Raw genomic sequence first — 17,704 nt, forward strand, 5'->3', positions numbered from 1 at the left:
GTTTTCTGAAAGAAAATGGAAATATGCCCTATACAAAATTGAACATCCAAAAACCTAACCATAACATCTGAGTTCAATACTAAGTGTATCCATATGAATGAGTTATGCAAATGTTGTGCTTCAAAAGATTTTATTTTTCTTTTAAACATCGTAATTGTTAATGATCCTAGGTAACTGCAATATCAGTTTACAAGCGATATATATTATAGGAAAACTTGCGTTTAATCATAGACGTTTTATGCCGAGGAAAAACTATTGAGAGAAGAAACTACATATATATACAATCTACATCTGCATGTAGACTGTATATATCTGTTTTATTAACTACGCTTCTTCATGTCTATCCATTATGCATTTAATAGTTTGTGCGAAACAGGTTAATGCTTTTTCATTCCATAAATTAATCTTAGACAGGACTGAACTTGTTCGATCCTATTTTTTTTGTTTAGACCTTCGTTAAGGACTATATAGATACACCATAGTAATTAAAGAAGGTAAGAACCAAAATGTCTGTTAATTGGATGTTTTGTTTCACTGTTAGTGGACACCGCTAGAGAAGTTTTAATGAAAAATAGGCTCTCTTAATGACGCGATTAACATGTTATGTGTATGGTTCATGTGTATGGTTTGTTTTGGCAGCATTTAATTTTAAGGAAAAAAATATGATTTGTGTGTCATCAGCGTACTGATCTAGTTTACACTCCTATAAGGCTCTAGTAATGCTACATGTACAAATTGAATAAAGAATAGGAGATAAAATGGATCCCTGTGAAACCCTACTCTTAATTATACTGTATTCAGATTGCCCTCCTGCTGTATCTAAATAATTTTCTATCACACAAACTGTTCAAATTGTTCGAAGAATCCTATGAATTAAATAATGACTAGTAAAAGATTATGACTGATGGCATCAAAAGCATTGCGGCAATTTGAAAGGCCACATCAGTACTTTTTCCAGCAACATTTTCTCTTAAAATATTAAGGACTTCCAATTGATGTTCTGGTAAAATTTTAAATGAACTAAGTATTCCCTAATTTATATATATTTTTTTTAGAACTTTGGAGAGATATGGCAAAATATTCTCAAGTCGGTATATTCGAGTTTATTTTTGGCAAACGTTGTACTTTAAAAATATTAAAACTATCTAAATCACTTAGTAAAGTTCTGTGTATGGTTTTTATCAATGCATGAAAATTGTAAGTTAACGTTCCCACCGAAGACAATTTCATCACATACTACTAAAAATTGACTTAATAAATCTTCAAATGAGTCCAAAAACAAAGAAAAGTAACTTTTTTATAGTCTATAAATTAACACCATGAAGAAAATACATATATTCATTTTAAACTTTATTCAAAATCTTATATTTAAAAATGCTATAATGAATTCTTCCGTTGTACAATACAAGCTAAAAAATTGTTACTTTTTATTCAAAACTAATAATTTAAATGCTCAATGTGTCCTCTATTAATCTAAAAACAACAAGCTTTTATAAGCAAATTATTAAAAGTTTAAAAAATTAAATTTCTGTAATAAAGATGTTTACCTATACGTAAATCTTCTCTTTTTTGTATTGTATAAAATATAAGAAATGATTAAATTTATTATCGATACCAACATGCTGTAAATTTACCTTCTTCCAAAGTCAAATATTATAGAAATTTCGGCTTACAGGCATTAATGAGACATGTTCAAATTGCTTGACCTCTTTATTTGTAGCACCATGTACAGGCCCGGCCGGTTAAAAGAGAACGACCTGAACGCGTTTCTCGTAACTTTTCGTACCGGGCGACGTCGCGCTGGGCCTTTAAATTTAAATTTCGATTATTCTCTGAATGTTTTAAATAAGCTATTATAACTTTCTGAATTCTCCTGCTCATTGAACCTATTAGTTGGCAGCCGAGATCATGAGTTGCTACTTCTTCCCAGGTTTCTTGAATTTTCTGCCATAACCCATTCTTATTTTCAGGTATGAAATTCTCCATCGACCTTACCATGCTACCCCATATGTTTTCTATAGGATTTAAATCCGGACTCTTCGCCGGCCATTTTAGTTTTCCGACATTGTTTTCGGTAAACCACTCACGAACAATATTTGCTGTGTGTACAGGAGCGTTGTCGTGCTGAAAAACGAATCCCTCAGGATACATTTCTCTGGCACTTAGTATCAATCCTCCTTCAAGCACTTCACAATAACGATCTGCTGTGAATCGGTCATCAATTTTCCAGCAGATTCCGGGTCCTCGGTGGCCCACTTCTTCTTCTGAGTGACACAAATCTTTCGTCATATCTTGAACTTGTCGAAGGTCTGTATACTTTAACTTTACCGTTGTAATTACTTTGGAACATCTTTTCATCACTAAATATTACTCTCTCCCAATAACCCATCGGTAAGCGATTAAACTGTTGGCATATCTGCAACCGGACTTCTTTATTAGTTTCGGTTAACTCAATCTGGTTGCTAATTTTTTTCGGGCAGTTCTAACACTTGCTGGGAATGCTGTGGTAGACACGGCTTCAACGGCCGATTTAAATGGATTTTCTCGTCAAAAACTAACCAGTCGTTGATCTTGTTGGTCCGAAGTAATTTTTATAATCCCCCTCGATGTAGGTTTTCCACACTTTCGGTTTCTTCAAATTTGCGTTTTAACTTGAAAATGGTGTTTTTGGATATACCAAATTCATGAGCCAGTCGAGAAATGGACCAACCATTTTCTAATTTGGCGATGATGCGGTGCTTAACGTAATCACTAAAACGAGGCATAATCAATACTGTAATAATTCTTTGAAACCACGAAAAGGACTAAATAAATTAAGCCCACTTACCCTGGTATTTATAAAAAGGGCTGGAACCAGTATTACGTATTAATAATACAATATCATAGAAAAGTATTGTAAATTTTGGGAAATGATCGAGGGTAATTCCCTAATTTTATTTATTTTAAGTACAGGTAGCTAATCCTCTTTAAAAGTGCCTCGGTGCTCTTATTTCATTATATTTATAATAATACCAACACAATACTGGCCATTCAAGTCATTTAGTAGGTCTACCTGACTTATATTACTTAATAAACAAAATTTCTTTGTGCCTGTAATCCAACATCGTAGCCCGAAAGTCGCCTATCTTGTAGCACAGATGACAGATTAATTATTTGCTTATTAGGATTACTGATATACTGATACACCCATATTGGTTTTAAAATAATATCCGCTTAGCGTAATTTATTTGCGAGTCGGCCCAGCGCGACGTTGCCGGCGCCGTGCGCCAACACCCACTCAAAAACAAGGCCTTAGTGCTTGGCGCGTGACGTCATCGATGTGGGCCACCGATTTTTAAAAACCAAGGGATTTCATATGCTAATATCTCAATATTTAGCTTATTTAAAAAATGCTAGGAATATAATAGAGTTCAGGAAAGATTCAAAGGTATGTTTTAGTTCTGGTTGAATGTCAGGTTAAATATTATGGTGTAATATTAAATGCAGACTCCCAACTCTCCTACATCTGCGCCAAAATTCGACATATGTATTTAGGTATTTTTTATTTTTTTATACCATCAAGTAGTAAAAAATTTTATTATATACGCATAAATACATATATTGACTTTAAAAGCTTAAAAAGCTTAGGTATACTCCAGTTCATGTAATTTTTTAATTGCAGAAAAAGAAGCACATTTTTTCTTTGAGGTGTCAAAATCAGGAAAATAAAATTTTTGGTCTGGTTTAGAGTTAAGCCAATTATTAAATACACATTTAAGTAAGTGAACTGTGTCAAATAGGTAAAATAATGGTCTCTGATTATCTATGGGATGAGGATAAACAATGCTAAGTTGGTCTGCAGTTGAAAAATGACTAATGGCTTTCCCGTTAATGGCATTATTATCACACTATTGAAAAACTATGTACCCAATCTCCTCTAAATTTTCAATAATTGTCTTAAAATTATGAAGTATGTCTGATGTAATTTTGGAGATGGGAGCTATATGAACTACTTCCTTAAAGCTGGAACACACACTTGTAATCATAAAAGTAAATGCCGAGGAAGCTAGAGACTTATTATTGACTGATGTTCCAGTGATATTACCACCTTTATAGTCCATGTAAGGGTCAATATGAATTTCATCAAAAAGTAGTGTCACAAATCTCTCATGATCCTTTAGTAAACTAAACACATTTCGGGCATAAGTTAAAAACATTTTTTTTTCATCTATGTGGGGATCGGTCATGTGTTTGTTACAAATACCCATTATAGTTTGAGGATGTGGTAAAATTAGGGTGTATGTGGTATATTTAATCCATAATCTCTTAAATACTTGTACGCATGAGGACTAATAGTATAAATTATAGAAGTCAAAATTATTGTACTACTTGAATATCTGTACCTTTCCTTTGCAGTTGTAAGCAAAGCTAATTGTTCATAAATAAAATCTAAAGAATGCACTATTTTGTTGTCTTCAATGTTTTTAAAACTTTTTAGTATGTTTGACACAAAATCGAACACACGTTTCATTTTATTTATGTCATTTGATGGTTTGGCATGATCGAGAATAGTATTGCCAAGGGTATTGGTAGCAGTCTCGGTAGCAGTATTTGGATTTAAGTCACAGTCGGGTTGTCATTATTGGTAACATTTTCCTCCAAAGGCAGGGTAATAATAGTAAGGTTTATTGCTTCAAGTATTGCATATAAATCATCTAAACTATGGGAAGTATATGGAGTTTTAAATTTTGATGTTAAAACACGAACTGGCTCACTATATAAAAAAATTTCAAAAGTTTCAGCCGTGGTTTTAGTAATTCTATTGTACAAATTTTACCTGTGTTGGAATCTTGAACTTAATATGTATAATAAAACGTATAATAAAGTACTCTTTATTATACTACCTTCAGAAAAATGAGCTTCACATACTTTGGTGTTGTTTGTGGGCTCAAAGTCATCTCTGTGTATGGCTTTTACCCATTTTCCCCTTAGATTTAGGTATATCCTTAGGAAAACCGAAGACATGCACTTTAGGTCCGTTTTTATAGTTTCCGATACAACCCGGAACACAACACTTTTGAGGCATATTTACACTCTGGTATTAACTACAAGGCGAACTAGGAGAAAAACATTAAATTAAACACGAACTAAAGTATTAAAGTTTGATATAAACAAATAAAACCGCGACCGAGAACCGGTTTTTCCGAGGATTTTTCTAGTCCGAAATTACGATTTTGCGATTTCAAGTACGCGAAGAGTTTACATAAATATAACATATAGGTTTCGCGGAAATAAACAGTTCCGATTTTAGAAAAAAACACAAAAATGAGCTAATATTTACTGCGGATCCCGTCAGAAATACCGGCAACCACAGAACATAAATATAAACAACCTAACCTCTCGTTTCATCAGGTGGCACAACTAGTAGTGCGCCGTTGTCAGATTTATATAGAAAGAACTCCTATTGGCAGGTAACAAGGTATTAGATAAATGATAAAATTTGGAAAAATGGAAGTTTAAATTATAAAAAGAGAAATAAGGATGCACTCTTTTTTTAACTAAATTGTAAAATAAGAGCAGTTAAAGATATAGATTTAATTATTTTAATACATAGTAATACATCATCCTAACGTTCACGGCAATCTGCAAAGTCTGGCAGCGTTGCAGGCAGCCTTCCGCGGACGAACAACGGCAGCGTCAACAGCTGAATTCACGCGAAAATCAACCTGAAGTGCATGGCCCAAACGTGTGACGTCACGAGCAAAATTTTTTGGAGCGCTTTGTCCTTTTGTAGAGGTGTTATTGCGTGCGCCCGGTAAGAGTTACGAGAAAGCGTTCAGGTCGTTCTCTTTCAACCGGCCGGGCCTGTACATTAATACATTAAGATACTCCATATTTATCAATCCTCATATTAATATCTTTTTGAACGCACAAAAATCTGTACATACAGAAAGGGATGGTGAATCAACTCATAAGCATCCAAAGAAACATACAACCTAAGTAATGAAATCGTTGGTTTTCGAGATATTGGAACTTTAATTAAATTTGTCAAAATTATACTCATGGATAAGATTTTTAATTGTCACATTTAAAAAATCATACTTTTCGATCTTGATTTCAGTTGTGCAACACTGAATAGTCATTTTATTGATAAAAGACCAACCTTAAACTAAATGGTCAAAACATTTAATAAGAAATCTATTTTAAAGTAAAGTATGACTATATTATTTTTTTCAATCACTCAATTTTGATCCCTTATACTGGACAAAGAAAATTTTACCTCACTTTGCTAGAACTTTAAAATTTTAATAACTACTTTTTAAAACTACCCATTGTTTCATTAAACAGTTTACTGTTATTGTTTTAGAGCAAACGATAAACCTTAGATCATTCTAAAAATGTTTTTATCTAACTCAATCAATATAAATTCCTCAGGCAAGTCTGTAAAGGTTGATATCCAAAACAAATAACAACTACTGTAAACAAACTAAATACCAAAAAAATTTGTTGTTCTCTGCTATAACAATAAAAATTACTCAGTTGATTTTTTTTATTTTTCTAAAATGGATCAATAAATATTTTCTTTTGAACATGATTAAATTCGACCTAAAGTAGATTATCCTTATAGGTTTATCCTTCGCTCTAAGACAATAACAGTAAACGAGTTATTACAACAATTAGTTTTAAAAAGAAAATTAAATGAGCAAACTAACCAGATTAGCGTACAAGAATTTTTTTGTCCAGTATGAGTCAAAATTGAGAAATTGAAAATAAAATAAGTCATACTTCTTTAGCTTAATATTCGTTTTTGACAATGAAATGCCTATTAAGTGTTGCAAAATTGAAATCGGAATCTAAAAAAATATGACTTTTTGAGGTGCGACTGTCAAAAATCTGAACCAATAATACGATTTTGACGAATCTCATTAATGTGCCAATATCCTGAAAAACATCGAGTTTTTTCTTAGGTAATTTTATGTTTTTCTGGATGCTTCACCAGCTCTTTCAGTATTAACATTGATTACCCAAAGACCCTGCATAATAGAGGTTTTAAATTATACTTTTAGCTTGAACAGTTCAGGAAGTATACTGGATATTAAGAGCATTATAAACCCCATAAATATCTTGGCGCGGGGTGGCTCCTTAATACCAATAAATTTCTTTGTCTTTTTGCTTATTTTTTAAATTACAGGTTATTCGTAACCTTCATATTAGGTTATTAATTTTTTCATTCTAAAGTTCACAATTCAAGAACGGCTATAATTAGTAATAAATCTTAACGATAAGAACCCCATAAGAACTAATAATTAAAAAGAAAACAAATTACCAGTAACAGCTTCGTTCCTCGCCCCACTCAAAACGCTCTCCGCGATCTGTTTGGCGGCCAAATTATCGGCCGAAGCGGCCTGTTCCGTGGACGCAACTGAACTCTTGTTGTCCTCGTTGGTGGCTTCCGGTAAACTCGGAGTAGAGCTGCTCTTGCGACTGGTTAAAACACTCCCCGCGCCCGTCTTCTCTTCTTTGCCGCTTTTTGTTGTTTTCTGCTGCGCGAGTTTTGCCGACGATTCGAGCAAATCAAAGTTCGGGGCCAGTTTCAAGTCGTATTTGCCTTCGGCTCCCATACGATACGAATTTGAGCCGCCGTGGTCCCACGTTACGTCGATCCAACCCGAATGTAGTTCTCCGGTTACTGTACCTGAATTGCGATTAATAATAATAATCATTAACAAATATAACAACAAAAATATTAATTTTCAACCTTCTCCCGGGGGGTTTCCGTCCTGATCCCTCCATTTCCAGTCTACGCCTCTGACCACTCTCGCGCCGACTGTCATGAATTTTAACAGTTGTGTCTTGACGAGCCGCCGCTGCTTTCTCAGTTGTGCCTCTTGCTCTTTGTGTGCTTTGCCCATGTCTTCGCATACTGAGGTCACCTGACCGTAAATCTCGAATCCTGAGAGGCTCAGATAGTGCGTTTGACCGGAGGCATTCTTTCCTGCTTGCTGGATACGCACGTACCTCCAACCTGAGGAACGATTTAAATATTTAATACTGTATCTCTAAGGACGCATTTTTTATTTTGTTTCAGTTTCAGGTTTGCTACTCAAAATATGGTCATTGTCTTTAGTAATAGAATAATACGAACAGGCGGGTCAACCTTTTTACAATTCTTATGTAAAATTTATTTTTGGCATATTTGGCATAACAACGTGAATTGGATGGATACAAAGATCGACTGCGGCTTATGTGTGTGATGGTCTTTGACCATTCAGATAATATTTTATTATTACGAACTTTGTGTTGCAGTGAGGTATGTTAGGGCTGATGATGCTTAATAGAGAAACATGTCACTTATAATTATAATATTTTTATATAGTTTTTAGACCGAGACTTGGCGTTTACTTCATTTTATTTGTTGATTGAAATGAAATAGAGGGCCAGAAGAATAATGACAGTAAAACGGTACAACTCGAAGAGAATATATTTGATATGATAAGGGAAGATCCAAGTACTTTTACGTGTCCAATGTCAAAGTCATTGGACAGTTTGAAAAATTCGTAAGGCCAATTTGTTTAATACTCAATACTCAAATATTTATTTCCGCAGACTCATACAAAAAAGTATCGGATAATGTCAAAAAATAAAACTATAAGACCTTAACATACAACTTTTAAAAGGCCTTAAAAAACAACAAAACCACTAAAAAATCTATTTAAATTAAATTAACTAAAAATTAACAATGTAAGAAAACAGTAACATAATACAGCTTTTAACAAACAAATACCAATTATGGAAGTCGAGGCGAGACGCTGCAATTTAAATATTCTGTTACCGTGTAAAAAGAATTTTTAATTAAACTCCTTTTTAATGAAGCTATGAAATTTTTAACCTTCTCATTTTTTTTTTAATTTCGATGGAAAGATTATTGTATAGTTAGATTCGGAAAGAAATGAGAACGCCGACACTGGAAGAAGCCATCCAAAAACGCATCGTAAGGGATTCTACAACAGCTGGGAATGGATCCAGCGGGACGGGGCATTATCGCATCACCCGTCGCCTGGTGATCTTTTCGAGGGTACCATTTCGAGCGTTTCCAAAAGACATTTAACCGTTTAATTAATAATGATTCATTTAGTATAATTATTGTGTATTCTTATCGGATACGGTACTTGTCAACAAACATTATTGTTCAGACGGTTAAATTGCGTGTAAAGTTATTGACCATCCTGATAAACATTTTTTAAATCAGTGGTTTTCTCCAAACGCAATTCTTCTAAAAGAATAAAAACAATTAATGTTTAATTGTTTCTTACAGCATAATTTAATTGGTAAAACTAATGGGCTGTTTGCCATTTTGGTTAGTCTATGTTTGGGTAAATCCAAATTTAAATTAACCGTGAGTTCAAAGTGGGTCCTCTAGACAAAGAATAATGAGACAGGTTACGCTTTATATGCATGACCGAGTTGAAAATAAATAGGCAATCAAATGGCATAATTTTCAAGTCTGGAAAGAGTGTTTTACATGAAAATGTATAAGGCTTAAATAAAATAGTTCTAATTATTTTTTTCTGGGCTGTAAAAACTTCACCACTTCTAGAACAGTTACCCCAACACATTATACCATATGACATAATGTGTTGTAGTAACTTTATTTTGTTCTATGGTTTCGTTATGCATTGTTGTATCCTTACTATATTTAACGTGTTTATGCACTACTACCTGCTGATTATCGTCCACGTATTGCATTATGGCAATGCAATAACTTCGGCAAACAATACTTTAAATGGCTCAATTCCTAACACATATTCTTTTCATCAATGGGGCCAGTTTCTCAAAAAATGGAACACATTATTTTTGTAACAACCATGTGTCGGCAGATGAAAATCTTCATATCCCATGCAGATTTTCATCACTACATTTCAGTTTGGTTGCTCGTGATTTTTTAACAGCAACATACAGAGATCGCTGTATTAGTCGAAGTTGACCACATGCATGCTCGATCCTCAGACTTAAACTCCCTTGAATTATTTCGTGTGGCGGTCTCTAGTTTGCGCTACTCCTGTGAACAATTTAGACGAATTGCGAAATCCGACAATTCCTGGGTGTAACTCAATAAGAAAGAACCATGGTGTGTTTGAAACTCAACGACGAGGATTGAATGCTTGCATCCAGGCTGGAGGAAATCGTTTAGAACATTTATTATAGATTGAGAATTGTGAAAAGTATTAAACAGATCCAAATTGGAAAGTTTAAAGTAGTCATATGTAGAACTTTTATTGCACAAGCCAAAGTGGTTTTCGTTACAAGAAAAGCTTTCAGGCATCTGGAGCAGTGGGGCTTGTCAATCATAAATATGTGAGGTTTAAATCCTAATATATAAAGTAAACAGATTAAATTAATAGTAATATAGATTGAGCTAATCATATCAATATCATTATAGTCTGTAAGTATAGGAATTACGGAAGGACAATACCTACACAGCTTACTGCTCTCAGAGATCTGTCGTCCATAACAAAGTCTTGGCAAGGTATATTAATGCCTATTTTCGATAATAGGCGAGGACAATTTATTAAGCTTTTAATGAGTTTGTAGATTTCGTAATATGTTAAGTTTAAATGCTGTGAAACAAAAAAACTTGCTTTGGAAACGTTTCAGAATGTCCTTATAAACCTAATACTCTAGAGCCCATATGACTGTAGAGTATAAAAGATAAGGCCTTACCAATGAAGTAAACAGTACTTTAGAATCCGTAGTTTGTGAGAAAAAAATCACTTAATTAAGAACCGACAGACAGAGATTAAAGCAAATGCATTAATAAAAATCAATTATTTCAGAATCGGTTTTATGCGAAGAAATAAAGCTGAAACCGGAATATTCAGAAAAAAATACTATACTAAAATTTATCATAAATAAAATTATTGGTTAATGGCAGTAGGAATTCAATTCCAAAGAAATTCATTGAAAAAATTTTTAAATATCTCGGAATCTATTTGTTGCAGATGAATGAGAAGAAACAATTGATTCAGAACACATAGTTTCTGAACCAGCAATAAAATTATTTATTGGTACTCAGAGATTGAAGGAAAATCATCGACAAGACATCCATTTCATGCGGATCAATAAAACTGTTTCAGAATAGAAATTCAATTATTAATTAAATGAGAATAATTTTCTCTCTATAAATTTTGTTATTGACTCGAATAGTTCCTAAGCCACAAATGACTTTATTAATTAATGGCAGTCAGATATCCAAGCAAACGCCTTGAAAAAAAAATTACATATTTCTTTGTGAAGAATCTATTTATTGCAGGTCAATGAGACAAGTGTCAAATTATTCAAAAACTTTTTTTCGACAAATTTTGCTATCGAGTCAGGGTGCCCTGACTCCTTGCAAATCAATAGATTCTGAGTCAGCAATTATATTATTATATATTTATTGGCCATCAGAAATTGAGGGAAATGTATCAACAAATATCAGTTAACTAACAATATATGCTTTGAGACTAATCAATAAATAAAAATATTCTGAAATTACAGAAAAAAATAATGAAAAAAAGCAACTTGACAATGCAGAATACCTCATATATGGAATTTTTTTTGGGTAAACCTTTTTTCTATAATAGAAAACAAATATCTTAACCGACTTTCTCTATTGTTGATAATCTATAAATTGTAGCTAATCTATTTGTTGCAGGTCAATGAAACGAGTGTCAAATTATTCAGAAAATAATTTTCTACACAAATTGTTAGGACTCAAAACGTTTTCATTAATAGTTTCTAAGCCAGGAATCAATGGGAGTTAGATATCCGAGAACACGTCTTGACAAAAAATTAAATATCTCGGAATCTTTTTGTTACGTACCAATTTTTCCCACTGAAATTGTCTGAAGATGTATCCGTATGCACACCACTGATAACCTATTTTAACGTACTAAATTTCATTTAAATATCTAAAGTAGTTTTAGATTGTAAATTTTTAAAAATTTCGTTCCGCTTTTTATTATTATTGTTTTTTTCATGTGTGTTAGACTCTTTGTAAAAATTCGAATATAGAATCGAATCAAAATAAATGCAGAAGAATAACCGGTAATGCCTACCTTGATGAAAACAAAGAAAACACAAAGTCACGGTCTTACAACATGTAATCCCAGGCCACACGTGTTTCGCTCTAGCTAAAGCATCATTAGGCATAAAATAAAGTATTAGTCAAAACAAAACTACAAATTTAAATAAAGAACATTAAGAAACCTTTAAAAGACATAGACAAACTTCACACTACATAAATATACAATCATTTTTAGGTTATAATGATAAAAAAAATTAACATTAAAAAGTACACGCAACAACATAGACTCATCAAGAATCCAACCCGGTATTACAAGATACTTGAAGTATGGGTGTAAAACCTATCGACTAAGTAGACGTAATACTAAATTACTTAAATGTCAACAAGTTAACCAATGTAAGCTGAAGGTTATGACTAAATAAATAATGATAGGAAAAAAAAATGATACTATATACAAAAATAAATACTTAGCTTAAATAAAATATTAAAAATTAAATTTGGAAAGTAAAAACGTCGTTCACACACACGAGAACAGGACTCTTTTTTGCCTTTGTAATTCCTATTTTCTCCAGAAAGTCAAGCTTCTTACCTTTAGGGTATTCATGAATCACAGTTCCCACTCCTAGAGAAAAATTATGTGTCGAGGCCAGCAAATGGTTAGTAAACGCTAATTTGGTATCACTGACATTGGTATATTTATATTTTTCAAAAAACGCTACGTGTTCTTTAATGCGTGTTGAAATTTTTCTACCAGATTGGCCAATGTATACAGTTGTTGCAATCCCCGCACTTTAAGGAGTAAACTCCCGATTTCGAAAGAATGCTTGCCTTGTCCACTACGCTGACCCATTGTTTCTTTAAATTATTGAACGTCTCAAAAGCTATTTTGACAGTTAGAGATTTAAAGAATTTAGCTAAATTTAAGGAGATTGAACCAAAAGACAGGGATCTAAAGGAACTTTTTGTTTGACTATATTGTAGGTCAATTTATATTTGATTAAAAAATTTGTAATAAATGTTATCCATTGAGTGAAGTGGAAATGCGTTGTTAAGAGCATTATGTTTAATAATATTAAGTTATTAAGCGAACGCTTCTTTTGACAAGGGGATATTAAACAGTATATAGACAAGGGAATTGAAGGAGGCAAATTTGTAAGAGTAAGGAAAATTTGAACAGTACTGAATAACATTATCGGTAGTAGTGAGTTTACGATAAATTTCAAAAATAAGTTTACTATTGCATTTCTTAATAAGAAGGTCTAGAAAAGGCAAAGTACCATCTTTTTCTTCTTCTATGGTGAATGAAATGTTTGAGTGTAAAGAATTTTCAAAACTAAGGAAATTTGGCAAGTCTCCTCCTTGCCATTCCAGACTATAAAAATTTCGTCCACATACCTCTTATATACCGTGAGATAATGTCCACATCTACCCTGAACTATTTTTCTTTTTAAGTGACTCATGAAAATCTCGCTTAGGAAAGGGGAAAGACATGACCCATTGCTAAACCAGAGACCTGTCTGCAAATTTTATTGTCACACTGGAAAAAATTCTGTTTGATCACTATATTGAGCAAGTAGTCTAAAAGACGATCAATGACTGTGCGACTAAGATGTTTTTAATAAGAGAGTTCTCACTAACTCTAAGTAGTCTTTAGGAGGGATACTCTAAGATCTGGAAAAAAGATTTTTTACATCCAAAGAAATAAATTTAGATCCATGAGGGATAATAAGATTTTTTAAACTATTGGTTAGATCAACAGAATTCTTAGTCGAATAAACACTTTTAAAGTTAGTCACCTTCCTGAGAACGTTATTCAACCAAAAGGAGAAATTATAGCATGGGGAGTTAACAGAAAGGTGATTTTAAAGGTTTCTTGTATTTTTTATTTAAATTTTTAGTTTTGTTTTGACTAATACTTTAATTTTAGGCCTGATGATGCTCTAGCTAGAGCGAAGAAATACGTGTAGCCTGTGATTATATGTTCTGAAACCGTGACTCTGCATTTTCGTAAATTTTGTGTGTTGGTGTCTTTGAGAATAATGGATGATATTTTTGTAAATGCCTACCTTGTTCGTCAGATGGCGGTTCGATGGGCCACGTGGCGGTACTGCCCGGTTCGTTCAAGGAAACATCGTGGGTGTGCGCCTGCATCGTCGTCCAAGCGGTGCCGTCTTTCGACATCTGAAAGTGCCAATTCCTGAGGGCGGACCGTCCGTAGCCGCGGGCGTGTCGCAAAGTGTACGCGGACGGCACCATGAAAAGGCCGAGATCGATACTGAACCACGCCCTTTTGTCGTCGTTCGTGTGACAATTTAAGGCTGATGATTCGCGGGACACGATGTCCTCCAGTCGGCCGTACGGTAGATTGCGCCCGTCCGAGCTGGTCACGGTCACGAGACCGTATTGGGCCGGGTTCACCCATTCGCAACTTGTTTTTCCGTTGGTTCCTTTTGAAAAAAAATTACGTATTAAATTCGATTAAAAACTGAGAAGCAGTATTAGTACAGGGTTATTCCTTATATTTTCCCACCCCCCTTAAATGTTTTGGACCACCCTGTATAAAAAAATGGTATAGGTAAAAGTAAAGTAGGGTTTGACATTTAGCTATTGCGAAATATAAAAAAACAAAAAACAAAAGAAACATTTCTTAATTGAGACACTCTGTTTTTTATTTTTTTAAATGATAGGTCTTATTCTTCAAAAATATACAGTAGTGGCCAAAATTATAGCAACAAATCTGAATTTTACTAATATTTAATAATAACTATTATATGTATGTTTTAATCGTAAAAGTACGCCACTGGTTTAGATGGCCTCTTAATATTTAAACAAAATTTCTCATTCAAATAAAAAAAAGCCTAACTGTTTTTTTGCTGACAATAAATATTTGTAATTGCAAATATTTCACCTGGTCATAATTATAGCAACATTTGAAATTTAGTGCTCTTTCAATCTGTTGAAGTGCAATATTGAAACAATTTATATTGTGATTTCTTGGTAGTTATTAACTTATTTAAATAACAGTATGAGTCGTGGTAAAACCGTGTCTGTTGAAGTGAGGCAACTTATAATTAATCAGTATAAGTCAGGCATCAAACAGTCATCCATTGCAAAAAATTTTGCTCTTCACAGATCAGTTGTATCACGTATAGTGAAAAGATACAATAACACAGGGCTGGTAGTACCCAAAAAAAATTCGGGACGTCCCCGGAAAACTTCAAAAAAGTGACAAAATGATTGTTCGGATTTCCAGGCAAAACCCATTTTTGTCCTCTTCAAAAATTAAAGGGCTTTTGGATGGCAGTGGGTATTCCGATCTTAGTGAACGATCCATAAGGCGGCGTCTATTTAAAAATAAGTTGCTTGGACGCAGACCAGCAAAAAAGCCTCTTCTTTCCAAGAAGAACGTGAAGGCCCGACTTGAATTTGCTCGAGAACACCAGGGCTGGACTATTGATCAGTGGCGCAGAGTTATTTTTAGCGATGAATCAAAATTCAATTTATTTAAAAGTGATGGTGCTGCATACGTTCGACGTCCTGTAGGCAAAAAATTTAATCCTCGGTACACTTCTCCTACAGTTAAGCATGGTGGTGGTTCAGTTTTAGTGTGGGGCTGTTTTTCGGGGTATGGTATGGGACCTCTTCACAGAATAGAAGATGGATTATGGATCGATTTATGTACAAGGATATATTAAAGAATGTTATGTTACCCTATCTGAAGAAAATATGCCGCTGTTATATCAATTTCAACATGACAATGATCCAAAACATTCTTCAAGGCTAATAAAAGAGTTTCTCCATGATGAAAAAATTAATGTTATGAAGTGGCCCTCCCAATCTCCGGATTTAAATCCAATAGAAAATCTTTGGGAAATTGTGGATAACAGGTGTAGAACCAGGAATTTCAAAAATGCCGGAGAACTTTTCGAAGCTCTTCAGGATACTTGGTTGTCAATCGATCATGATGTTATAAACAAACTTATTTTATCCATGCCAAAAAGATGCATTGCTGTTATAAGGGCTAAAGGGTACTATACTAAATACTGAAGAATATTATTGTATTGTAATCTTATTTTGACTTTGGAGAATAAATAAATTGATTTTTCTAAAATGTGTTGCTATAATTTTGTCCAACCCGTTTCCTAAAAAAAAAATCACATTTTTTATTTCTTTTATAAAGTAACAAAAAAATAAACATAAATAAAAAGCTTTGTAAAAAATACATCATAATATATACCAGTTTTTTTCTAATCTACCACATCATATAATTTGAAAGAAAAATGTACTTGTTGCTATAATTATGGCCACTACTGTATATAACGGCGCACGAAAAAAACCACCTAAGCATTCAAAAATCCAATTTTTCATTTTAAATTCATTTTTAGAGATTTTCAGCTGATTTTTACGTTGTGCAATTGAAAATTTTTTATTATTTTAAATAAAGGAGTTGAATTTCAAAGTTTGCTATTTCCCATTGTTACTACTAACTACTCCTACGTCTCGTGTGCTTATTAGAGAAATCTTACGCCCTTTTCACGGCTGTACTGTAAAACTTTTCTATGGACGCTTAGGTGGATTTCTTCGTGCGGACATATGCACTACTAATATTTGGTTCAGCCGATTCTGAAATATTTTAGTTTATAAGTTTACGAATGAGAGACCAACGAATACATACTATGCAAGCGATATACTAATATGTTATACTATAATGAGTTGTTTTGGTTTTCAAATAGTTTATTTCGTACCTGAATTTTAAATGAATTTGTTCCGTTTATCAAGAATGCCTAGTATAGTATGTATAGTATAGTATATTATGTAAATCATTTTAATTAATGCATTTTTTTTTCTTGAAAATTAAATACTAAATGTATTTAATAAATAAATTGTTTTATTTCCATTTTGAAATTCTTGATATGTAGTATCCTATTGTTAACTGATTGTTGCCGTTTAGATATGAGAAATCAGGCTGAAAAGTTTTATTTTATCCTGATCAATCTCTGATGGTAACACCTAATCAAAAAGACCCTATTTTCTATCAGCACTCTTTTCAATTAGGCGTTTGCTTTAGATATTGCGATTAAATAATGAAATTATGAGATTTCTTATTGAATGAAATTTGATTTTCCCGCCTTAGTCGGGCCACGATTTTCTACCATTTTGATTGGTATTATATTAGGCGTTCTTCAAAGTAGAATATTGGTGTATCCCTTAAAAATTCTATTAAGTGACTAGTTTTTAAGAATATAGAGGGGGTCCCATAACTGGCGACACTTCTTCTAATCTGAAAATCAATAATAACCAAGATACAAGGTGTTAAAGTTTCAATTATTTTAATTATGTTTTAATAAGTCCTTCAAAAAGTAATTATAAGTCCAGATTAAATCCGTCGTTTTTATATAATATAATTTTTTAAACAAACTCTTAAAAGAACAAAACGAAATACAGAAAAATAAATTACCTGGCAAAGCCGCACACAAATTTTAAAAATTTTGTATCAAAGTTCTTTTCGTGCCTAATCATTTTATGAAATAATTATACAGAGCGTTCCATTAAAAAGAAACATATTTCATGATAACTTTTTTGTGACCCACCCTGTATATGTGAAAATATTTTAAGATTTTTGGCAACCCTACAACTGTGTCTTCGAACTTTTGGCTC

At 33.1% G+C, this 17,704-nt stretch overlaps 1 protein-coding gene across 1 annotated transcript in view; it reads right to left on the reverse strand.

Annotated features, from left to right (window-relative positions):
• The window catches only part of LOC126746297 (E3 ubiquitin-protein ligase Ufd4), a 115,135-nt gene that overhangs the window by 52,398 nt on the left and 45,033 nt on the right, over positions 1–17,704 (reverse strand). Inside the window, exons 13-15 of the mRNA XM_050454475.1 lie at positions 14,113–14,493; positions 7,739–8,005; positions 7,307–7,675 (exon numbers count right to left, since the gene is read on the reverse strand). Of these exons, the coding sequence (XP_050310432.1) occupies positions 7,307–7,675; positions 7,739–8,005; positions 14,113–14,493 (1,017 nt within the window). The remainder of the gene's footprint in view (positions 1–7,306; positions 7,676–7,738; positions 8,006–14,112; positions 14,494–17,704) is intronic.

This window comes from Anthonomus grandis, chromosome 2, assembly GCF_022605725.1.
Source record: "Anthonomus grandis grandis chromosome 2, icAntGran1.3, whole genome shotgun sequence".
Classification (NCBI taxonomy): domain Eukaryota; kingdom Metazoa; phylum Arthropoda; class Insecta; order Coleoptera; family Curculionidae; genus Anthonomus; species Anthonomus grandis.